This window comes from Pan paniscus, chromosome X (genome assembly GCF_029289425.2).
Source record: "Pan paniscus chromosome X, NHGRI_mPanPan1-v2.0_pri, whole genome shotgun sequence".
Classification (NCBI taxonomy): domain Eukaryota; kingdom Metazoa; phylum Chordata; class Mammalia; order Primates; family Hominidae; genus Pan; species Pan paniscus.
Window position 1 is genome coordinate 26,203,307 of NC_073272.2, and position 25,555 is coordinate 26,228,861.

General features: G+C 42.9%; 1 protein-coding gene across 1 annotated transcript; it reads right to left on the reverse strand.

Annotated features, from left to right (window-relative positions):
• Positions 1-24,660: 24,660 nt before the first annotated feature.
• LOC100995306 (small ribosomal subunit protein eS26-like) lies at positions 24,661-25,097 on the reverse strand. Its single transcript, XM_008972988.4, has one exon. It carries the CDS (start codon positions 25,070-25,072, stop codon positions 24,725-24,727), a length of 348 nt encoding a protein of 115 aa, XP_008971236.3. The 5' UTR covers positions 25,073-25,097; the 3' UTR covers positions 24,661-24,724.
• Between the last annotated feature and the right edge of the window lie 458 nt (positions 25,098-25,555).

Here is a 25,555-nt window from a genome sequence, read left to right on the forward strand (position 1 = left end):
TTCCTAATTGAGGGGTTTGGCACTCTTGCCAAAGATCATTTGACCATATATGCATGCATTTATTGCTGGGCTCTCTATTCTATTCTATTGGTCTATAGGTCTGTCTTTATGTTAGTACCACACTGTTTTGATTACTGTAGCTTTGTAATGTTCTGAAATTAGGAAGCGTGAGTCATCCATATTTGTTCTTTTTCAAAATTGTTTTGGCTATTCAGAGTTCCTTGAGCTTCCATATGAATTTTAGGGTTTTTTTTTCTATTTCTGCAAAAAAAATTACCATTGGGATTTTGATTTTGATAGGGATTGCATTGAATCTGTAGATCACTGTGGGTAGTATTGGCATCTTAACAATATTAAGTTTTCCAATACATGAACATGGGATGTCTTTCCATTTATTCGTGTCTTCTTTAATTTCTTTCATCAATGTTTTGTAGTTTTCAGTGTATAAGTCTTTCCTTGGTTGCGTTTATTCCCAAATATTTTATTGTTTTGGTGTTATTGTAAATAGAATTGTTTTTTAAATTTCCCTTTCAGATTGTTCATTGGTAGTATGACAAACACAACCAATTTTTGTGAGTTGATTTTGTATCCTGCAAATTTGCTGAATTCATTATTTCTAACAGGTTTTTTGTGTAGAATCATTGGAGTTTTGGAGTACAGATTTTTTTTTAAAGGCAATCTTTTTTTTTTGAGACAGAGTCTTGCTCTGTCACCAGGCTGGAGTGCAGTGGTGCGATCTTGGCTCGCTGCAACCTCTGCCTCTCAGGTTCAAGCGATTCTCCTGCCTCAGCCTCCCGAGTAGCTGGGACCACAGGCATGCGCCACCATGCCCACCTAATTTTTGTATTTTTAGTAGAGACGGGGTTTCACTGTGTTGGCCAGGATGGTCTCGATCTCCTGACCTCGTGATCCACCCGCCTTGGCCTCCCAAAGTGCTGGGATTACAGGTTTGAGCCACCGCGCCCAGCCTTTAAAGGCTATCTTAATGTAAGAATAAAATATTAATGTATGACTGGAATTAGGAGTCTCTAGATAGTTCTTGTGAAGGGAAGTTGAAACTTCACTAGAGAGAAAGCTTTTTCCAAATTCCAGTAACCCTGAAATTCATGGCACCATCTATTTTCCCCTTTCAGATAAAAAAAAAAGAGTGGATTAATTGTATAACAGTTACCATTGTCCATTATATAATGGAGGGAAGTGGGCTGACTTTGTTAGTTAAGTCTGTTATACTCATGCATGTGACATTTTTGTTTTCAATGACATTTCTATTCCCTTACCCTTCTAGGGAGATTTCTGATAACCATAAATAGTTTTCACCATGCCATTGCAGGATATAAAACACTGCCTCAGGGCTTCTGGAGATTTCTGATTACAGTAAGTGGATCATACTTGGTGTTTCAGTGTCATAATTACAAGAGTAAGAGATGGTGGTACTAGTTAAAGGAAAGGGTACAACTTTGAGGATCCTCTTATAGGTCAGTGCCAGGCATTTGCTAATGAGGCTCTTAGACCGTGGAAGAAACATCCAAAATATCATTGCAAAGTAGGAATTTCTGTTTCAACAGATTCCTTGCCTATGAACATTCTTCAGCTTGGTGATTGTTGACATTAGTGGAGGTAAATGCCCATGTAGAAGAACCAAAAGCATTCTAATTTTCTACAATTTGAAAGAGGTACTTTTACTTTGGAAAAAAATTCTGAGATACTGATTCCCAATCATTTGGGAATTGTGGCAACATTACTGGGTTAATTTTATTTTATTTTTTGAGAAAGGATCTTGCTCTGTCACTCAGGCTGGAGTGCAGTGGCACAATCATCGCTCACTGCAGCCTCAAACTCCTGAGCTCAAGCAATCCTCCCACCTCAGCCTCCTCAGTAGCTGGAACTACAGGTGCACACCCCCATGACTGGCTAATTTTTCAAATTTTTTTAGAGACGGGGTCTCCCTATGTTGGCCAGGCTGGTCTGCAACTCCTGACTTCAAGTGATCCTCCTACCTCGATTCCTAAGTAGTTGGGATTACAGGCATGAGCCACCGCACCTGGCTTGGGTTAATCTTAAACATATGCTCTTCTGAATCCAGCTGAGTTCTTAGTTGCCAACATTAGAATCCACTTTCACTAGTTTAAGGAGTTTATTAAAAATACTAAGTAGCTTTCAGAGCCTCAGGGAGGGCCAGAGAGCCAGGCTTGGAAGCTACACAGCCAGACACAGCACAGTTAGAGAAATAGGCAAAGCTCCTAACTACTTCATGTTCAGGTCCAGAGGAACTTCCATGCTTCAGTACTTATGGCTCTAGATACACTACCCAGCTCTGAGTCCCTGGCACTCTGTGCCATTTATCAACTTTATTTATTTATTTATTTATTTTTTTGAGACGGAGTCTCACTCTGTCGCCCAGGCTGGAGTGTAGTGGAGCAATCTGGGCTCACTGCAATCTCCGTGTTCCGTCCGGGTTCAAGCAATTCTCCTGCCTCAGCCTCCCGAGTAGATGGGACTACAGGCATACGCCGTTGCGCCCAGCTGATTTTTGTATTTTTAGTAGAGATGGGGTTTCACCATGTTGGCCAGGCTGGTCTTAACCTCCTGACCTCAAGTGATCCACCCACCTGGGCCTCCCAAAGTCCTGGGATTACAGGCGTGAGCCACTGCACCCAGCTTACCATTTATCAACATTAAAAAAATAAATTTGTACTTGAAACTTTACAATAGTTTTTGATACATAATGAGCTAAGAAATGTCCTTACTAATTGAGTCAGTTTGAATCAGGGCTTTCTGTTACTTGCAGCCAAAATTATCCTAACTGGCAGGCATTCTGGCTCCTATCAGTCTCCCTGGCAGGAGCCAGAGTTGAACCCCACCCTAAAACCTCCCTCATGGAAGTTTTGTAGGCAGAGAGGGGTGACAAGTAGCCCCCTGAAGGGACTGTGCCTGAAAGCTGATGAGATTCATCTTATAGGTTAGTGCCAGGCATCCCTAACTGATTTGAGTTTGGAGCTGGTTTTGACCACCCCCACACAGAGGCTGCCCTGATGGGCTACTCTCTGAGGGAAATAGACTCAAGACTGGAACCCAACCTGCCCAAGGAAAGAGCAAAGGATTACAAATCACCTTGAGCCGATCCAAAGGCAAATTAGGAGGATCCCTTCCAGAGAGGACACAGCTACACAGCCTGTTCATTTTCTCTCTATTTCTTCATGTAGTCACAGAAACAATCACTTACATAATTTAAAACATAAGTACCACGTTCATCTGTTCATCTTACTATGGAAACATGAAATCTAACACCACTTCCCACCTTGGAAAGAGAAAAAGAATTGGACTCCAAACTTCAGACTTCCAAATCAGATATCTGTGCCCTATAGTGTGTCCGTGGAAATCGACTTTGGGTTAAGAGTAGTCTGGTTATCCATCCGTGGTGTTTGCGGAGGTTTCGCAAATGCATACACGTCCCTTATCAAGGACTTGCTGGCCAGTCAAATAGTAGACCTTTGTGGGGGAGTCCCTGGTACCTGGCAACAAACTACTCCAATAAGTGATGACATTTTCTGCTGACATTTAACCAAACAGCACTTATTTCCACTGGGATCAGAGATGACTGCCTTTCATTTGCTTCCCCAAAGTACAGAAAATGAATTATATTTGAGTGGCGGTCATTGAGGTACACTGCCTAGATATCCCTCCAAGAAAGGACTTCTCATTCAGCTGTAAAGAGCGCAGTTAGCTGTTAGCCCCTTCAGCCAACAACTGGGTGTGGTGCGTGGTGCTGGTGGGGGGCACTAGGGCATGGATATTTCTGCCCAACACAAAACTCCTCTCATGGGTTGGCCAAGACTTTGCCAGAGCTACATGGTGCTCCAAAGCTTTCCGTGCCCAATTATGCTTTCCATGCTTTGCATGCACGTTCATTTTGCAAATGTCAGAGCTGCATCATGGTCTGAAGATTTTTCCTGCCCAGTCTGGCTTCTTTCCCTTTTATTTTTCACTCTCCCCGCTCCCCAAATCAATCTCTCACACTCCTAACTCTGACTCATCCTTGGCTTTCTCAAGATCCTCACTGACATAATTAATATTATCCATTTTCTGCTCATTTCCAGAAAAAAAATGAAATTGTTTTTTCCCTTTCCCTCACATCATGATAGAAAACTAATTTTTTTTTTTTTTTGAGATGAAGTTTTACTGTGTTGCCCAGGCTGGAGTGCAATGGTGCGATCTTGGCTCACTGCAACATCTGCCTCCCAGGTTCAAGCGATTCTCCTGCCTCAGCCTCCCGAGTAGCTGGGATTACAGGAGCCCGCCACCACGCTCGGCTGATTTTGTATTTTTAGTAGAGATTGGGTTTCACCATATTGGCCAGGATGGTCTCAAACTCCTGACCTGAAGTGATCTGCCCGCCTTGGCCTGCCAAAGTGCTGAGATTACAGGTGTGAGTCACCGCACCCGGCCAGAAAACTAATTTTTTTTTTATTCCTTAAAGCCTCACTATTCCTTTGTGTTACTTCTTTTCTCTGTATCTCAAGTTCTATAAAGTGGTGCCCAAATGCCCGCCTTGGGTTTTGTTATGAAATATTATGTGATACTGCTTTGACAAGGTCGAACACCAAAAATGAGTTGTTGCTCAGGAAGCAGGTGTGTTCAGTCAGTTAAGATGGCCCAGCTGGGTCATTATCCACCCTTAGAGTCACAGAATTTTACAGAGAGATCTGAGCATCTTTCTTCGTGGTTTTTATTAGGTTAGTGCAAAAGTCACTGCGGTTTTTGCCATTATGGCACTTTCTTTGGGTCTCAGAGCCCATAATGAAAGCCACTGACCCTCTTCAGTCAAGCTTCAGTACAGTCAGCTTCAGAGCATCATCCATGGACCCTAGATGAGCACTCTGCATTTTGAAGAAGAGAAACAGAGACATAAAAAGATGAGATGACCTGGCCGGGCGTGGTGGCTCATGCCTGTAATCCCAGCATTTTGGGAGGCCAAGGCAGGCAGATCACCTGAGGTAGGGAGTTCAAGACCAGCCTGACCAGCATGGAGAAACCCTGTCTCTATTAAAAATACAAAATTAGCCGGGTGTGGTGGCACATGCCTATAATCCCAGCTACTCGTGAGGCTGAGGCAGGAGAATCGCTTTAACCCGGGAGGCAGAGGTTGCGGTTAGCCGAGATCGCGCCATTGCACTCCAGCCTGGACAACAAGAGCAAAACTCCATCTCAAAAAAAAAAAAAACAAAAAAAAAAAACAAGAGATGACTTGTGCGAGGTCTTCCCTGTATAAAGGGGTGGGATGGGGAGGTAGTGAGTCTGCTCCAGTCTGTCCAGCAGGGTTAAATTTAAATGACCTTGCACAACTCTGGGACTTTGGGCACAACCTTTCTGGCTTCAGTAGCCTCACCTCTAAAATCTCTGAGGATTTGAGCTTGACCCTAATAATGTTAAACTACACTTTTCTGAGTGATAAGTGCTTCATGTGCATGATCTCACAACCACAGTATGAAGCAGATACTTTCATTAGTTTTATTTTATTGATGAGGAAACTGAGCCTAATGGAGTTCAGAAACTTGCCGAAGCAGGTAAAAATCAGAGCTTCCATTTGAGAGGAGCACTAGGTAATTCCAGGGCACTTGCTCTTAAACCCTGCCTCTCCATCTTTACGGAAAATTCCAGCTTTAATACTTTATCATTCTGTGATTCAACCTTGATACTTTAGTGGGAATTGAGTGCCTGTTTGTTCCTGTAAGACCTATAATTGCCCACTGAACTGCACTCTTTCTGGTGTTGGCCCAGTGTGGTGTAATGACACTTGTCCCCGTTTAACAGGGAAGAGTGTGAAGATTAACGAGGTGATGATTGGTGTTTTAAATCTGTTTAACAAAAGCTTGGTCTTGTGGGCTTCCATATGGGAAAAGAACGATTTTTAATAGGAGTGAGAAACTGATGGGCACCCAATAGCAAGAAGCATTTTGTTTTTAGATGTCAGTCTCCTAAACCAAGAGCTATCATTTTGTTTAATGATTTCCAACCTGAATAAGTAGTATAACAAGTGAGCCTCAAAATCAGTCAACCAAAAGGCAAACATTTTTGTAACCAGGAGAGAGGGGAGCTTTACAGCCTTTAAGCAATATAATCGAAGAGCACTCCCTGCTATTTTACCAACCGCCAGCATAAAATATGTGGGTTTTAATCATTATATGCGACAGTTCAAACAGCCGGCCGATCAATCTAGTTTATTCCCAGGAAAAAAAAAATAAGCTTAGAACCATGTGGTGTGTTTATTTTATTTATATGTTTCCAAATCAACTGCAAGGAATTAAGAATTCAAACACCATAAACACCGCAGTCAAGTAACACCCTCTCCTAAAAATGATGTGCTGAGCCCACTGGAAGATACAAACAGGGCCCGTGGAAAAGAAGTCAAGTGCAGGGGTTTGGCCTCCAGCAGTTCTCATGCGCGGAGGAGCCAACAACACAATCCTTGAGCTAGACCCTGGTCTATTAACACCAACCCCATTCCTCCCTGGAGCACCCATTGCTTAGACGTTTTGACACTCTCTATTTCCCCATCTCCATCGGGTCTCTCCTGCTTTCTCTTTCAGGGCACCTTGAACTTTCCCACAGAACAGAAATAAAATGCACGCTACCCAGCTAGATTTTGGTGTTAGAAATCTGTGCTGCAGGAGTCTGCATGGCTTTTTGAAATGATCTGAGAAAGTTCCAAACATGTTCCCAGTGGCACTTCTTATCAACACTGCACTTTATGGCATCAGGAAAGCCTTTAGCATGACTGGGAAGTTTGTAAAGTTTGTCTTCCCAAGACCATAGGTATAGGATGTCATGGCAAAAAAAAGTGGGATTTTCAGTCAGACAGGTCTCAGCTCAAATCCTAGTCCCATTATTTATTATTTATTTACTGGCCATGTGGTTTTAGGCTATCGCAGTGGCCATGAAAGTGGGCCACTCAGACCCCCTGCTTTGGAAGCATAATTGATGGCCCAGCTCTTGCCTCTCCAGACCCTGACCATCCAGATCATTGCATTTGAACCCAGGCCATGCTCCCCGGCCAATGACTAAGCACAGTCACTTGCACAGGCTATTTCTGGGAGATGTGGGATTCTTCCAACAGGCCACTTTGGCTCAAGACCTGGCTGAGACTTTCCTAGGGCTGGCTGCGACCCCAGACACTTCCTTCAGTTCTGCTTCCTTCCTTCTCTCCTCCACAGGGGTCAGACTGGCATCTGACATCAGATGGCATCACCATCTGAAAATCCCCCTTCTTCATTCCCCTGCTCTTTCTCCTTGAGCTTCACAGACATTTCTCCCACCGACATCTCTCACATATCTAATCCTGTCTTGGCCTCTGCTTCCCAGAGGACCTGATGAATTAACACAGCTACTCACCTAGCCTTTCTATGACTCAGTTTCCTAACCTGTTAAACAGAGAGACTATAACCTACCTTGTCTTGTGATTATGTGACCTAAATACAGATGGAGGAGGGTGGCAGCATCATTCCATATACTACCTGCTAGTTGAGATTATTTTGTTATTCTTTGGATCAAAAAGAAATACAACAGAAGCTATTATCTTTTCTTACCCTGCTCCAGTGAGACATCTTGACCCCCTCCTTGAGTTATGCACCCCCTACTTTGAAGGCCACTAGTTTGCTTGCATTCAGTCCCCATTTCTCCACTTATCCTTCAAGAGCCTCTCTGCCCTGCACCCACCTCCCTGTACCTGCCCAATCTCTCCAAGGCACTCTGCTGCAGTCAGCCCAGCCTCTTACCTCCCCTAGCCCCTTGTTCCTGGTCCTAATGTGTGCCCTCCTGCCTCCTGTCATCCACGTTTTGTTCGTGCTTCCTTCCCCAAGGGCCTTCTCCAAGCCTTTTCAGCCTAGAATGATCTCACTCTGCTCTAAATGCCTGGAACACATCTAACCCTCACCACGCTTAAGAAAACAAAAACAAAGAAACCTCACCACCTACTTATTTGTCTCTACAGCTGAGCTGTAGAAGCTGCCCACAGGCCAAAGCTACTTGAGTGCAGAGAAGACAGAGAGCTAATTGGAGTTGACATGGTTTTTATTAGGTGGCACCAGGTTCTACATCCCAAGACCAGCCCATGGGCTTGAGGAGCCTCCTGGACTCTTAGCACAGACACTGCTCTTTGACTCTCTCAGCATCTGTCTTCTCCTGGTGACTGGCTGGGGAGTGAAAACCTTAATTGGTCTATTGCACAGAGGCAGTAAGGAAGGAAGCCATGGGGAATCACTCTAACTTCTAGCTGAGAGGACAAAACTGTGCCACGCTTAGAGTGAGTTAGCCCACATTTTGCATGTATTGCAGTTTCTGTTCTGACTTCCCAGGCTGAGTCAACACATTCATAATAACACACTTTTTTTTAAAAGAAGCCCAATTAATTTTTAAAAATTAGACCTCCCAAAGTATGAAATTAACCCAGTTTTTAACAGCTTTATTAAGATATACTTCACACACCACATAACTTACCTATTTAAAGTGTACAGTGGTTTTTACACTTGATCTTAGCCAAAAGGCCGAGAAGCAATGTACAGTGGTTTTTAGTATATTCACAGAGTTATCAGCCTAACCCTGTGATGGTCAGTTTGAGGTGTCAACATGGGCTACAGTCCCCAGTTATTCAACTAAACACTAATCCCAGTGCTTCTGTAACAGTATTTTGTAGATGTGATTAAAGTCCATAATCAGTTGACTTTTAGTTAATGGAGATTATTTGGGTAATCTGGGAAGGCCTGACTCAATCAGGTGAAAGGTCTTAAAAGCAGAGCTGAGGTTTCCTAGAAGAACTTCTGCCTGCAGACTGCAGCTCCAGCTCTTGCTAGAGAATTCCTCCCTGCCCTTTCTGACAGCCTGCCCCATGAATTTCAAACTTGCCTCACCATCCTCCACAACTGTAGAAGACCACTCCTTGCAACAGATCTCTTTATATTTCCTATTGGTTATATTTCTCTGCTTGAACCCTGACCGATACAAACTCACCTTAAAAATACTGTAAAAACAAAGCTCCATTTTCTATAGAAGTCTGTTTTTCTTTCTTAGTATCTCTTGCAATCTTCTCTCCCTTTTCGCTATGTGTTCTTAGAGGCATTTGTACTTCCCTTCTTCTTCCAGAGACAAGTCCTGGATTCCATCTTGATTATAGATAGGTGCAATAAAAAAATTTCACCACCACCAGAACAATTTGTTGGGAGTTTATTTGTAATTTTTCCTATTGTAATTTTTACTAGAATGTAAATAACACAAGGGTTAGGATCTTAGTTTTTTCTGCTTACTGAGATATATCCAGGGCCCAGAACTATGCTTGACATATAATAGATATTTGCTACAGTTTGAATGTCTGTCCCCTCCCAAACTCATGTTAAAATTTAATTACCATTATGACAGTGTTAAAAAGTGGGGCCTTCAAGAGGTGATTAGGCCATGAGGGCTCTGCTCTCATTAGTGGATTAATGCCATTATCTTGAAAGTGGGTTTGTTATTGTGGGAGTGGGTTCCTCATAAAAGGATAAGTTCAACCCCCTTTTCTCTCCCTCTCACCTTCTGCCATGGGATGACACAGCAAGAAGGCCATTGCAACATGCTATTTCCTTGATCTTGGACTTTCCAGCCTCCAGAACTGTGAGAAATACATTTCTTTTCATTATAAATTACCCAGTCTATGGTATTCTGTTATAGCAGCACAAAACAGATTAAGACAGAATATTGGTACCAGAGAAGTGAGGTGTTGCTATAACAAGTACCTGAAATTGTGAAAGCAGCTTTGGAACTAGGTAATGGGTAGAGGTTGAAAGAATCTGGAGGAGCCTGGTGTGGTGGCACGCATCTGTGGCCCCTGCTACTTGGGAGGTTGAGCGGGGAGGATCACTTGAGCACAGGGGTTCAAGGCTACGATGCACAATAATCGCACCTGTGAATAGCCACTGCACTCCTGCCTAGGTAGCATAGTAAGACCCCACTAATAAATTTAAATAAATAGATAAATAAAAAGAATTTGGAGGAGCAGGCTAGAAAATGCCTGTATTGCTATGAATGGAATGTTAAGGGCAATTCTAATGAGGGCTTAGAAGAAGACAAGAGCTGTAGGGAAAGTCTGAAATTTCTTTTCTTGGTTTTTTTAAAGCTTCAGAATTATGCTCCAAATATGAAATTTCTTAAGAGATTACTTAAATGGTTGTGATTAAAATGTTAGTGGAAATATGGATGTAAGGCCATTCTGATGAGGTCTCAGATGGTAAGAAGGAACAAGATATTGGAAACTAGAGTAAAGGTCATCCTTGTTATAAAGTGCCAAATAACTTGGAAAAATTGTGTCAACACCTAAGGGCCTTATGGAAGGCAGAATTTAAGAAGAATGAGCTAAGGTCTCTGGCAGAAGAAATTTCTAAGCAAAATATTGAAGGAACTGCACGTCTTCTTTTAACTGCATTTAGTACAATGAGAGAAGAGGGAAATAATTTAAAGATGGAATTTATAATTAAAAGGAAAGCAGAACATAAAGATTTGGAAGATTAGCAGCCTGGACATATAAAGAACAAAGAGTGTGCAAGAGTACAGCCAAGAAACCCTCTGATGAAGGGATTAGCATGGATCCAAGGAAGCTAGGTGCTATTCATCAAGACATAGGTGAAAACCTGAATCCATTTTGGAGATTTTTGGGGCGGCCCCTCCCAACACAGGCCAAGGGCTCTAAGAGGGCAGAGTGGTCCCTGCATTCCAGTGTAGTGCTACTTAGCCATCCCAGCTGTGGCTCAAGTGGCCCCAGGTTCAGCTCATGCTGCCACTCCAGAAGGAGCAAGCAATAAGCCTTAGTGGCATTCACATGGTGCTAATTCTGAGGTGCACAGAGTTTGAGAACCATGGAGGCATGGCTACCTCCATCTATATTTCAAAGGATGTATCAGACAGCCTGGGGGCCCAGCCAGAGACTTGTCATAGGGGCAGAGCCATGGCAGGGAACCCCCTCTAGGACAATGCCTAGTGGAGCTGCAGGGTCAGAGCCACCGCAGAGTTCCGACTAGACCTAGTGAAATCCCTGAGATCCCAGAACTGTGGAGCCACCAACATGCAACACCAACCATCCAGAAAGAATGGCAGGCATGAGACTCCAACCCATGAGAGCTGCTGCTTGGGAGGAGCCCAGCAAAGCCATACGGGCAAAGCTGCCTGAGGCCTTGGTGGCCCAACCCCAATCCCAGTGTGTCTAGAAGGCAGCAGATGGAGTCAAAGATTATTCTGGAGTCTTAAGATTTAATGGGCCAGGTGCAGTGGCTCATGCCTGTAATCCCAACATTTTGGGAGAGATTGAGGCGGGAGGATTGCTTGAGGCCAGGAGTTCCAGACCAGCCTGGGCAACATAGCAAGACTCCACCTATACAAAATAAAAAGATTAGCCAGGCGAGCTGGTACATGCCTGGTAGTCCTAGCTACTTGAGAGGCTAAGGTGGGAGGACTGCTTGAGCATAAGAGGTCAAGCTGCAGTGAGCTATGATTGCACCACTGCCCTTCAGCCTGGGTGACAGAGCAAGACTGACTTTTTTTTTTTTGAGACGGAGTTTCGCTCTTGTCGCCAGGCTAGAGTGCAATGGCGTGATCTCGGCTCACTGCAACCTCCGCCTCCTGGGTTCAAGTGATTCTCCTGCCTCAGCCTCCCGAGTAGCTGGGATTACAGGTGCCCGCCACCACGCCTGGCTAATTTTTGTATTTTTAGTAGAGACGGGGTTTCACCACGTTGGCCAAGCTGGTCTCAAACTCTTGACCTCAGGTGATCCGCCTGTCTCGGCCTCCCAAAGTGCTGGGATTACAGGAGTGAGCCACCGAAGACTGACTCTTAAAGAAATGATTTAATGTTGTTCATCCTGTTGGCTTTTGAACTTTTGGCCTGTTACCCCTTTCTTCTTGCCTATTTCTCTCTTTTGGAATGAGAATGTCTATCCTATGCCTGTATCACCATAGTACTTTGGAAGTAGATAACTTGTTTTGATTTCATAGGCTCAGAGCTGAAGGGAAATTTGCCTCAGGATGCATTGTGCCTTGAATCGGTTTGAATGTTTGTCTCCTCTCAAACTCATGTTGAACTTTACTTGCTATTGTAACAGTATTAAGAAGTGAGACTAAGAGGTGATTAGGCCATGACAGCTCCATCCTCATGAATGGATTAATGCTATTATCTGGGGAGTAGGTTTGTTATTTGAGGAGTGAGTTCCTCATAAAAGGACAAGTTTGGCTCCCTTTCCTCTCTTTTGCCCTCTTGTCTTCTGCTATGGGATGATGCAGCAAAAAGTCCCTCACCAGATGCCGGATCCTCAACCTTGGCCTTCCCATACTCAAGACTGTGAGAAATAAATTTCTGTTTATTATAAATCACCCAGTCTATGGTATTTTACTATAGAAGCAAAAAATGGACTAAGACAATATTAAATATTTTTTGAATGAATGGATACCCACAGTAGCATTGTAAACTGAAAGGAGGAGAGAGTCTCCTTTTACTTCCCCCATAAAAGCCTAACAGTGCTAGGAGCACAGAAGGTGCTTGTGGTAGATCATAGAAAATGGCCACAAATTCTTCCCTTGTCACAGGAGCTGGGGTCTACTTCTCCATCACTTAAATTTGAGCTTGGCTATGTGAATTGCTTTGGTCAATAGGACATGAGCAAATGTGATACCAGAAGAAGCTTGAAAAATGCTTGGGTATTGGAGCTTGGGCTTGGAACTTGAAGACCACCAGGTAAACAAGCCTGAGGTAGCCTAAACTGGAGGGTTAAAAGCTACATGGGGAAGAACCAAGGCATCCCATCCAACCATCTGCCAAACATCAGACAGGTGTGTGAGGCCATTCTAGATCATCCAACCACCTGCCAACTTGCAAGCTGAATAGAGACACATCAGCCAGCACAGACCAGAAGAACTGCCTAACCAACCCACTGAATCATTAGCAAGAGAAAATGTTTCTGGTTTCAAGCCACTCAATTGAGGTCATCTGTTGTAAAATGACAGCTAATTGATACAGTGCTCAATGAATTCCCAAGTTCAGATAAAGAAAAATATGTCATTTCAGTTCTCAATTGTTGATTTTGTGTGTCTGCTATATGCTAGGCTCTGTGCTTGGCACCAAAAACATGGCAATTAAAAGATGTGGTTCCACAAGCCTCCTTAGACATGATACAAAAAGCATAAGCAACAAAGAAAAATATATATAAATTGGATTTCATCAAAATTAAAAACTTTTGTGCTTCAAAGGACACCATCAAGAAAGTAAATGACAACTCACAGAATGGGAGAAAATATTTACAAATCGTATAAGGAACTTGTATCCAGAATATATAAAGAACTCTTATAACTCAATAATAAGATATAAATAACCCAATTAAAAAATGGGCAAAAGGTCTGAATAGACGTTTCTCCAAAGAAGATATACAAATGACCAATAAGCACGTGAAAAGCTGCTCAACATCCTTAGTTATCAGGGAAGTACAAATCAAAACAGCAAGAGGGCTATAATATTGCTTGAGTTATAATATTGTATACTGGAAATATGCTGAGAGTAGATTTTAGGTACTTTTAACACACACTAACTATAACTATGAGAGATGATGGATATGTTAATTTACCTGAATGTAGAAATCATTTCACTATATATGTGTGTATCAAAACATCATGTTGTACACCTTAAATGTGGACAGTAAAAATGACACATGAATAAAAAAGAGAAAAAAGGAAAATTATTCTAAAAAATACCCATAATGGGATAACACTTTATACCTACTAGGATGACTATGATAAAAAAGACAGACAATAACAAGTATTGGTGAGGATGCAGAGTAATTGGAATCCTTACACACTGCTGAGGGGACTGTAAAATGGTGTGGCTGATTTGGAAAACAGTCTGGCAGTTCTTCAAAGGGTTAAACATAATTACTGTGTAACCTAGCAATTCCACTCCTAGGTATGAATCCAAGAGAAATGAAAACATATATCCACAGAAATCTTTGCACATGAATGCTCATATTAGCATTATTTTTAATAACCCCAAAGTGGAAACAATCCAAATGTTTATCAACTAATGAATGGATAAGCAAAATGTGGTATATCCATACAATGGGATATTATTTGGCAATAAAAAGGAATGAAGTACTGAGACATGCTACAACATGGACGACCTCGAAAACATGCTAAGTGAAAGACACCAGACACACACATAAAAACTGTACATTGTATGATTCCCTTTATATGAAATGTTCAGAATAGGCAACTGTAAAGAGACAAAAAGTAGATTACTGGTCACCAGGGGCTGGGACGGTAGGTGGGTATGGGGAGCAACTGCTAATGGGCACGGGGTTTCTCCTTGGAACGATGAGACTGTTCTAAAATTGGATTGTGGTGATAGTCGCACAACTGTGAATATACTAAAAATTGAATTTAAATGGGTGAACTGTATGGTATGTGAATTATATCTCAATAAAACTGGTTTTTATGAAGTTCAGCAACTTAGCCAAGGGCAAATGATTATTAGTAAATAGCTGGGGTAGGACTTGAATCCAGGTCCCATCTGCACACTTTCTGTCTGTTGGACTTTATATCTCAAATATGCCTAATACGTTTCTTTATTTCAAAAAATAGTGTACATAGAAAAATGCATAGTAATATGTAATACACATATAACAATATTCCATCTTTTTTTTTTTTTAACCAACAGAGTCTTGCTCTATCACCTAGACTGGAGTGCAATGGTATGATCATAGCTCAGTGCAGCCTTGAACTCATGGGCTCAAGCAATCCTCCTGCCTCAGCCTTCAGAGTAGTTGGGACTATAGGTGTGGGCCACCATGCCCGACTAATTTTTAATTTTTTTGTAAAGATGAGTCTTATTATGTTGCCCACTCCTGGGGCTTCAAGCAGTCCTCCCATCTTGGCCTTCCAAAGTACTGGGATTACAGGTGTGAGCCACCATGCCTAGTCTGGTTTTTTAACTTTAAAATAGATTGTGAGCCATTTTCCATGTCATGACCTAATCTTTTAAACGTAAATTTTTTAACTTTAATTTTAGGTTCAGGGAAACATGTGCAGGTTTGTTATAAGGTAAATTGCGTGTCATGGTGGTTTGGTGTACAGATTACTCATCACTCAGGTAATAAGCATAGTACCTGATAGGTAGTTTTTCGATCCCCACCCTCCTCTCACTCTCCACTCTCAAGTAGGCCTCAGTGTCTGTTGTTCCCTTCTTTGTGTCCATATGGACTCAATGTTTAACTCTCACTTATGTGAGAACATGGGGTTTTTGGTTTTCTGTTCTTGTGTTAGTTTGCTTAGGATGGTGGCCTCCAGTTTCATCCATGTTGCTGCAAAGGACATGATCTTGTTCTTTTTTATGGCTACATCATATTCCATAGTGTATATGTACCACATTTTCTTTATCCAGTCTACCATTGATGGGCATTTAGGTTGATTCCATGTCTTTGCTGTTGTGAACAGTGCTGCGATGAACATATGTGTGCATGTGTCTTTATGGCAGAATTCTTTATATTCCTTTGGGTATATACCCAGTATTGAGATTGCTGGGTCAGATGGTAATTCTACTTTAAGTTCTTTGAGAAATTGCCAAACTGCTTTCCACCGTGGCTGAACTAATTTACATTCCCATCAGGAGTGTATAAGTATTCCCTTTTCTCTGCAACCTCACCAACATCTGTTATTTTTTGACTTTTTAATAATAGCCATTCTGACTGGTATGAGATGGTATCTCATTGTGGTTTTGATTTGCGTTTCTCTAATGATTGGTGATGTTGAGCATTTTTTCCTATGCTTATTGGCTGCATGCATGTCTTCTTTTGAAAGTGTCTGTTCATGTCCCTTGCCTACTTTTTAATGAGGTTGTTTTTTTTTTTCTTATAAATTTGTTTAAGTTCCTTGTAGATGCTGGATATTAGACCTTTGTCAGATGCATAGTTTACAATATTTTCTCCCATTCTGTAGGTTGTCTGTTTACTCTGTTGATAGTTTCTTTTGCTGTGCAGAAGCTCTTTAGTTTAATTAGGTCGCATGTGCCAATTTTTGTTTTTGGTGCAATTGCTTTTGGCATCTTTGTCATGAAACTTTTGCTAGGGCCTGTGTCCAGAATGGTATTTCTTAGGTTTTCTTTAAGTGTTTCTATAGTTTTAGGTTTTACATTTAAGTGTTTAATCCATCTTGAGTTGATTTTTGTATACATTGAAAGGTAAGTGTATCAGTCCATTTTCAAACTGCTGATAAAGACATACCTGAGACTGGGCAATTTACAAAAGAAAGAGGTTTAATTGGACTTACAAGGAGAAGCAAGTCACGTCTTACATGGATGGCAGCAGGCAAAAAGAGAGAGCATGTGCAGGGAGACTTCCGTTTTTCAAAACCATCAGATCTTGTGAGACTTACTCACTATCACGAGAACAGCATGGGAAAGACCTGCCCCCATGATTCAATTACCTCCCACTGGGTCCCTCCTACAACATGTGGGAATTCAAGATGAGATTTGGGTGGGGACACAGCCAAACCATATCAGTAGGGATCCAGTTTCAATCTTCTGCATATGGCTAGCCAGTTATTCTAGCACAATTTATTGAATAGGGAATTCTTTCCCCATTGCTTGTTTTTGTTGATTTTGTGGAAGATCAGATGGTTGTAGGTGTGCAGCATTATTTCTGCACTCTATTTTGTTCCATTGGTCTATGTGTCTGAACAGTACCATGCTTTGTTTACTGTAGCCTTGCAGTATAGCTTGAAGTCAGGTAATGGGATGCCTATAGCTTTGTTCTTTTTGCTTAGGATTGCCTTGACTATTAGGGCTCTTTTTTGGTTTCATATGAATTTTTTTTTTTTTGAGACGGAGTCTTGCTCTGTCGCCCAGGCTGGAGTGCAGTGGCACAATCTCGGCTTGCTGCAAGCTCCACCTTCCGGGTTAATGCCATTCTCCTGCCTCAGCCTCCTGAGTAGCTGGGACTACAGGTGCCCGCCACCATGCCTGGCTAATTTTTTGTATTTTTTAGTAGAGAGGGGGTTTCACCATGTTAGCCAGAATGGTCTCAATCTCCTGACTTCGTGATCCACCCACCTTGGCCTCCCAAAGTGCTGGGATTACAGGCATGAGCCACCGCGCACGGCCTCATATGAATTTAAAAACATTTTTTTTTCAAATTCTGTGAAGAATGTCATTGGTAGTTTGACAGTAATAGCATTGAATCTGTAAATTACTTTGGCTGGTATGGTCATTTTAACAATATTGATTATTTCTATCCATGAGCATGGAATGTTTTCTTATTTGTTTGAGTCATCTCTGATCTCATTCAGCAGTGTTTTGTAGTTCTCCTTGTAGAGATCTTTTACCTCCCTAGTTAGCTGTACTCCTAGGTATTTTATTCTTTTTGTGGCTATTGTGAATGAGATTGCATTCTTGATTTGGCTCTCAGCTTGGATGCTGTTGGTACATAGAAATGCTACTGATTTTTGTACATTGATTTTGTATCCTGAAACTTTGCCGAAGTTGTTTATCAGATCAAGGAGCTTGTGGGGAGAGACTACGGGTTTTCTAGGTATAGAATCATGTCATCTTCAAACAGGGATAATTTGACTTCCTCTCTTCCTATTTAGATGCCTTTTATTTCTTTCTCTTGCCCGATTGCTCTGGCCAGGACTTCTAATACTATGTTGAATAGGAATGGTGAGAGAGGGCATCCTTGTCTTGTGCCAGTTTTCAAGGGGAATATTTCCAGCTTTTGCCCCTTTAGTATGATGTTGGCTATGGGTTTGTCATAGGTGGCTCTTACTATTTTGAGGTATGTTTATTGAGAGTTTTTAACATGAAGCAGTGTTGAATTTTATCTAAAGCCTTTTCTGCATCTATGAGATGATCATGTAGTTTTTGTTTTTAGTGCTGCTTACATGGTGAATCACATTTATACAGTGTAGAATTGTAATAGCTACATAGTATTCCATTGTATGGCAGAACCTTAATTTATTTAACCAAGTGCTTTTTATTTGGATGGTTTCTTTTTTTTTTTTCTTTTTTTTTTTTTTTTTTTTTGAGACGGAGTCTGGCTCTGTCGCCCAGGCTGGAGTGCAGTGGCGCAATCTCGGCTCACTGCAAGCTCTGCCTCCCGGGTTCACGCCATTCTCCTGCCTCAGCCCCCCGAGTAGCTGGGACTACAGGCGCCTGCCACCACACCTGGCTATTTTTTTGTGTTTTTAGTAGAGATGGGGTTTCACCATGTTAGCCAGGATGGTCTTGATCTCCCGACCTCATGATTCGCCCGCCTCGGCCTCCCAAAGTGCTGGGATTACAGGCGTGAGCCACTGCGCCCGGCTGGATGGTTTCTAACATGGGGCTATCAATCCCACTCCTATAAACAAGCTTGTGGGTAAATTTTTGACAGCATCTATGACCTTTTTTCAATGATCAATGTAGGGTTTATCTTCCTTTTTAACTTTTTACTAATGCAGAACATGTATAGATAAAAGTGCACATATCATAAGTGTACAGGTAGACACATTTTCACAAACTGAACCCACCTGTGTAACCAGCACTCAGCTGAAGAAACAACATGACCAGAACTTCAGAAGAAGCCCCCTTTGTACACCCTGCCCACCGGGTCTTTTTTCTTTTTCAATTGAATATCATTGTATCAATTGCTATTGTTGGAATATCATTTCAACTGGTTATCAATTTAATACATCAAATTGGCAAACCCAACATACCATTTTGTAGCAGGGCCAGTAAGGACATCACAGAGTGCCACTGCATGTGCACTGGTGTCTATCTACTCTCTGTGCCTTGACCCTCCTACTTTCAGCTCTCTGGTATCTGGTAACCTTAACTCTCACCTGAGCGTCAACTCTACCTTTTGCGTAGCTTCAATAGCTGAGTGGGCAGCAGGCAGGTTGGGAAAGAGGCATGCTGGGAAGTTTCTTATCATTAATATAGCTTCCCTGGTCAGTCTGATTGGCCTGACCAGGCATGTGTTGCCCTTTCCCCAGCCCCACACACCTACCTGCCTAAGCAGTTGTGAGCAAGGGCCAGGTATTCTAAACTAATAGATCTCAAACTTGGCTATATGTTGGAATCGCTGGGGACCTTGAAATGTAATGATGCCTGGGGCCCACCCCCAGAGATTCTGATTTAATTGGACTGGAGTATGGCTTGGACATGGAGATTAAAAAAAAACAAAACACCCAAGTGATTCCAATCTGCAGCCAAGGCTGAGAACCACTGCTCTCAACTCTTTGGCATTTGTGGGTGTGCTGCTCTGTGTCAACATTAGCTGAGGATTAACTGCCACGTCTCATTGACTCCATAATATTTTTGTAACTTGCACCAACATTTTTTTTTGTTTCGCTTTCTTTAGAGGGTTTGTGCAACACTGTTTTGACAACATCCCACTCTCTTCATAGATTGAACTGACAGTCTCTAAGATGGCTGTAGATATACTGGGTCCTTTAACCAGAACAGGAATTAAGATGTTTTAAAACAATAGTGAGTTACAAAAGTCACTCCTTAAGCATATTTGATGAGCTTTCTACCTCTACTACAGATGATGTGCTTTGATGAAATAGTGTGCTTGCTGAAAGAAATGATGGTTTCAGATGTGTAAATTACACAAGAGAGGTTTACAAGGCCATCACGCCTGATCCATCTGAATTGTTTCCTGCAGAGGACACAAGCCTTTGGAAGGACACTTCATGGGCAGGGAGGACCTTCCTAAACAGGAGCCCAGACAGCATACTTGAAAGGTGATTAAAGAAAATTTCTTTTGTAAGTTACCTTCAAGAAGGAAAAGGAACTGCCTGGCTTATGAGGCCAAATAAATGGGCTAATCAGAAATCAGACACTTAAAGCACAAAAGGAAAAGAGAGGAGATTAAGCAAGGCAAGAAGAGATGAGTCTGGGGTAAATTGGCACTTCCGGAGTGTACGAGGAGTGTGGCTGACACCCAGTAGAGGGAATGACCAGCTAGCTCACCTGGTAAGGCTGTTGGTGAGTTTCAGTCGAGCCTCCAAGGTGCTGAGGCACATGAAACACGGGCAAGTGTCGTCCGTGTTAGACAGACAGGGTAATAAACAACGAAGGCAAAGGCACAGATATGGAAACACCTTCTGAGTCTCGCGAAGTTGTCAAACTATTTCCAATTTCACTCTACTAAGTGTTCACATGAGAATGCTGATGTGTGGGCTGGAGTTCCCAGCAACGTCATCTTTTCCTGAGGCATGCTCAGTGGATCCCGGCCAGGAGGTCTGCTCCACAGAGCTTGGAGCCGATGATACACTTCCCCACGTGATTGCAAAGCAGTGGTGGCTTCTGTCTTATATTTATACAACCAACAGGAATAACCTATTTTAGAGAAAACAGGCAAAGAAGGGAGCTGAGGGTAGTAATTTTGTAGCCTACTCTGTAATTTAGTCTGGTACTCTTTGCCGAAAGAGAAAATAGTTCCTCTGTTAACAGACGGTGGAGGATGAGAGAAGGAAGGATCAAACAATTTGGGCCCCGGTCCTAGAATTTCCAACGTGGTGGGAAGGGAGGGAAAATGTTGACTTCCCCTCTGCCATTTTAATATCATAGAAAACCAATGGTTATTCATGGAGATGACAGGCACACAGATTGAGATATAGATTAGATGGATGGAGAGAGAGAGAGAGTGAAGTGGAGAGGAGAGAGAGAGATAGAGAAAGAAAGAGAGAGAGATTGAGAGAGAGATGGTGGCAGGGTGAGCAGCGCAATAATAGGATGAGAGAGAGATGGTGGCAGGGTGAGCAGCGCAATAATAGGATGAGAGGAGACAAGACTATCCATCAAGAGCATAGACTCTGAAGCCAGACTGCTGCCTAGGATTGAGTTGCAGCCACCACTGACTAGCAGGTGACCTTGGGCAGGTTATGGAACCTCTCTATGTCCCAGTGTTCCCATCTATAAAATGAGTTAGTAAGAGTACATACTTTGTGGGGCCTGGCAAAGAGTAAGCTGGAAAAAGTTAGCTTATTTTATTCTTATTAGTATAACTTCCCAGGATATTACAAGAAAACAGATGAGAATTCTCTATCCCAGCCTGAGGTAGTCAGAGAGAATCACCCCTCAGGCCAGGGGAGGTGGTGGCCTGAAACGAGTCTTACCTGATGAACGGGAATTAGCAAGTGAGGAGGGAGATGACATTTACATTCTAGGCAGAGGAGAGGGGTTTGTGGGTGAGAAACAGAGTGCTTGTAAAGAAGTAAAGAAGGCTTTCAAGTGATTTGGCGGGAGAGAAAGGGAGAGAGAGAGAGATAATTCTTTGAATCCCAATTATTTCCATGTTTCAAAAATAAACACATATGGAAATCATGATTTTTTTTCAGTCCACAGAAAATGAAATACAAGGAGATTCAAGAACATCTTGTCTCCCCAGGGATCTATAGACCACAGTTTGGAAATCACTGTTAGTGTGTGCTGTATCTTAGACCCTGCTTCCCTTCAAAAGCACCATTTAGGAGAGTCACTGAAGGTTTTCAAACAGAGGAACCGTGATGGAAATGACTCTTCCACATCTATTTCGATCTCTTTCCAGTGTGCCTTTATGTATAGTACAGAAATAGAAAAACTACATTTCCCAGACTCCCTTGCAGCTGTGTAATTTAAGTCACACCAATCAGATGTGGTCATGTTAGACAAATGTTAGAACTCATTTAAGTGGGGGAAAGAGGCATGGTAGGTGGTTTCTATTTTGCAGATACAGGTTGCAACAGGTCCGGGATGATTCTGAAGCCAAGGATTCCAGCAGTGGTTTCCTGATCCCCAGATTACACCTGAGGGCAGCCATCCTGGAGACAGCTGCTGAGAGGGCAACTTCCTGATTTGCCCACACAACTCCTTCCCAAGGATGGTGGCTTGCCGGCAGCAAACCCAGTTAACACATGTCTGATGTCTGCAGTATTCTGGACCCAGATCCTGTTAACAGTGCTATCCAGTTCAGGGGCCAGCCTCACTGTCTGCCTCATTTTCCACTGCCTGTGGCCCTCCATTAGAGTCCTGTAATCCCAGCTACTCAGGAGGCTGAGGCACTTGAACCCATAAGGCAGAGGTTTCAGTGAGCCGAGACTGTGCCACTGCACTTCAGCCTGGGTGACAGAGAGAGACTCCATCTCAGAAAAAAAAAAAAAGTGAACTGTAGCCCTGGACTTGAGGTGGGTGGCCTATGACAGGCCAGGGGTGGAAGGAGTTTCCTCTAGTCCTAGACAGAGTCCCCATGCGCAATGTGTGGGCTGTGCCCTGTACACAGGCACCTGGCAGAGGGAATGAGTGGGAGCTGAAATCCAGCCCATGTTCCCCTTGCCAAGCTGTGGGTCCCAGCATGGGGCTGCATGCTCCTGGAGGAGGGGTTGCCTTTAAAAATCCACATTAAGGAGTCGTAGGTGCAGCCCTAGTTCCAGGTGATCAAACAGAGAGGAGAGGCCCCAACGCTGCCCGTTCCAATGCCTTTTGACACCCAGAAGGGTGTGCTGTCCCCCACCCTCAAGCCACCAAAGGATGCAGATGTGTGCAGAGCTGTTGTCCCAGCCCTTTCACAGCTCTGCAGTTTGATCTTTTATTACAAAACCGCATGGAAGGGGCAAGGTGGCATTGGATTTGTTATTGCTTCCTCTGCTAAGTGTTTTAATGCCATAAACTGCATGTTACAAACTCTGCAATCATTCTTTGGACTTGGAAAATTGCTTAGGACAAAATAGTTCATCTCAAGAGAGGATGTGGGGAGAGGAGAGGAGGAGGAAAAGAGGAGGAGACAAAGTCCTCTTGGAACACAAACCACCAGTTTCCCTTCAAGAGTGACTAACTGCATTTGATCTTTGTTCCTTGCCCAGGGAACATGTTCAGCAAGTATAAAACTAGATCATTTTTTATTTATAGAAATGCTTTGAAGGCTCCAGGCCCTTCTGCTGTAATAGCAGCCTAGGCCATGTTTTCTACTGTCCTGAACCACATCCACCGAGAACAGATAACAGGTCAAACCAGAAGAAGCTGCTTGAGCACTGAGGCCTTCCTTCTGCTGTTAACCAGGCACAGCCTCCAGGAAGGGGGGCACAGAGAAGAAGCATGTGTTGGCAACAGCCTGGGCACAGGCCTGTGCATATTGGGGCAAGAAAAATGAGCATGCATACAAGAGAATATGGCAGGTAGAAAGTTAGCTTTAAGGAATTTTGACCATAAATGTAAATCACCAAAACCATTTAAAGAAAAGTGTCAAAGCAAAGTAAAACACCATGCTGAAGTTTGTTTCTTCCATCTGTAGCAGATGCTTTGGTACCCCACTCATAATCCTCAGTATCTACCATTTTTATGCATATGGGCCCAACTTCTTTTTTTTTTGAGATGGACTCTCACTCTGTCTCCCAGGCTGGAGTGCAGTGGTGTGATCTTGGCTCACCGCAACCTCCACCTCCCGGGTTCAAGCAATTCTCCTGCCTCAGCCTCCCGAGTAGCTGGGATTACAGGCGCCTGCCACCATGCCCAGCTAATTTTTGTGTTTTCAGTAGAGCTGGGGTTTCACCATGTTGGCCAGGCTGGTCTCAAACTCCTGACCTCAGGTGATCCCCCCGCCTTGGCCTCCCAAAGTGCTGGGATTACAGGCGTGAGCCACCGTGCCCAGCCATGGGTCCAACTTCTAACAGTCAGCAACTACTACTCTTTGCCCTAAGACTGTCTCTGAACACCAGAGCAACTCTCAAACAGTGCTCTTGCTTTTCAGGTGGGGTTCTACCTTGTCACCCAGAGTATCAGCAGGATTAAGTTCCAGTTGCCCACAATGGTAATTCACTTGATGACACACCATTAATGGCTTCTTCCTTCCCTTCTTTGTTTCACTTCCCCACTGCCGTACTGGTGTTTCCTGAAATCTCCTTCCAAGTAAACTACGGGTACTCCTTGACTTATGGAGGGGTTACATCCTGATAAACCTATTGCAAGTTGAAAATACTGTAAGTCGAAAGCACATTGAATACACCTAACCTCCCAAACATCATAACTTAGCCTAGTCTACCTTAAACATGCTCAGAACACTTACATTAGCCCACAGTTGGGCAGAATCATCATGAAGCCTATTTTATAATAGTGTTGAATAATCCATGTAATTTATTGAATACTGTACAAAAAGTGAAAAACAGAATTGTTTTGCACCATCGTAAAGCTGAGAAATCCAGAGTTGAACCATCTTAAGTCAAGGACTTATGTAGATGATCTTGCACTGGAATCCTTATGTCAGCACCTATCTTTAGGAGAACGTGATAGAGTTTGGATGTGTGTCCCCACCCAAATCTTGTGTTGAAATGTAATCCCCAATGTTGGAGGTGGGGCCTGGTGGGAGGTGTTTGGGTCATGGTTGTAGATCCCTCATGGCTTGGTGCTGTCTTCACCAGAGTGAATGAGTTCTCACCAGATCTGGTCATTTAAAAGTGGGTGACACCTCCCCCCACCTTCCCCCCCACCTTGCCACCTTTCTCACCATGTGACATGCCTGCTACCCCTTTGCCTTCTGCCATGATTGTGAGCTTCCTGAGGCTGCACCAGAAGCCAAGCATATACCAGCACCATGCTTCCTATATGGCCTGCAGAACTGTGAGCCAATTAAACCTCTTTTTTTTTTTTTTAAGTACAATTTCCATTTTATTTTTCTCCAGAGAATAGCCTGTCTTCAGTCTTTAAGAACTCAGCTCCTTACATGGGCTTTGGTGGGGGACGTGGGGCAGCACCCGCAGGTCTAAATCGGGGTGGGGGTGTTCGGTCCTTGCGGGCTTCACGAGATCGATTCCTGACTACTTTGCTGTGAGTTGCACAACTCACACAGTAATGTAGCTTCACATACAGCTTGGAAAGCACATAGGCATCGAAGACGCTCGCTTCAGAAATGTCCCTGACTGCTGCGGCCTCCACTATGTTTCGAATGACGAATTTCCTAATGGCCTTGTCCTTGGGCACGCATCGGGCACATTTAGTGCAGCGAATAGGCTGCACGTGGCCGCGGCCCTTTTTGGCACGACCATTGTTCCTTCTTTTCTTTGTCATCTTGGAGGCATGGACCGGAGAGAGCAAACCTCTTTTCTTTATAGCAGGTATTTCTTTATAGCAATGTAAGAACAGCCTAACACAGAACTCAAACTAAAACATCCTCCAACCTTCATCCATTTTATTAAAATTTGCCTTTTCCCTTATATGACAGGTATAATTTTCCTCTAAACTGTTCACTTTAAAAGTCGACACAAAGTTGGGGTAGCTCCTCCATCCAAACAATGAGTTTGATATAAGGCATATCTAAGTTTTAAAAAATCCTTGTGATTCTAAGGAACTTTTCCAATTCTTTGGTAGATTGGAATTTATTGTATTAGATATTTGTCCTGTTATCTGAATGATAACTGGGTCTCAGCATTGTATTATCTGTTACGTTATATGAGTAGGGCCATATTTTAAATATTTTAGGGGAATTTAGAACTCAAACTAATTCTCTTGCGACCCCTTTTATAAAGCAAGCCTACATTTATGAATTCTTTT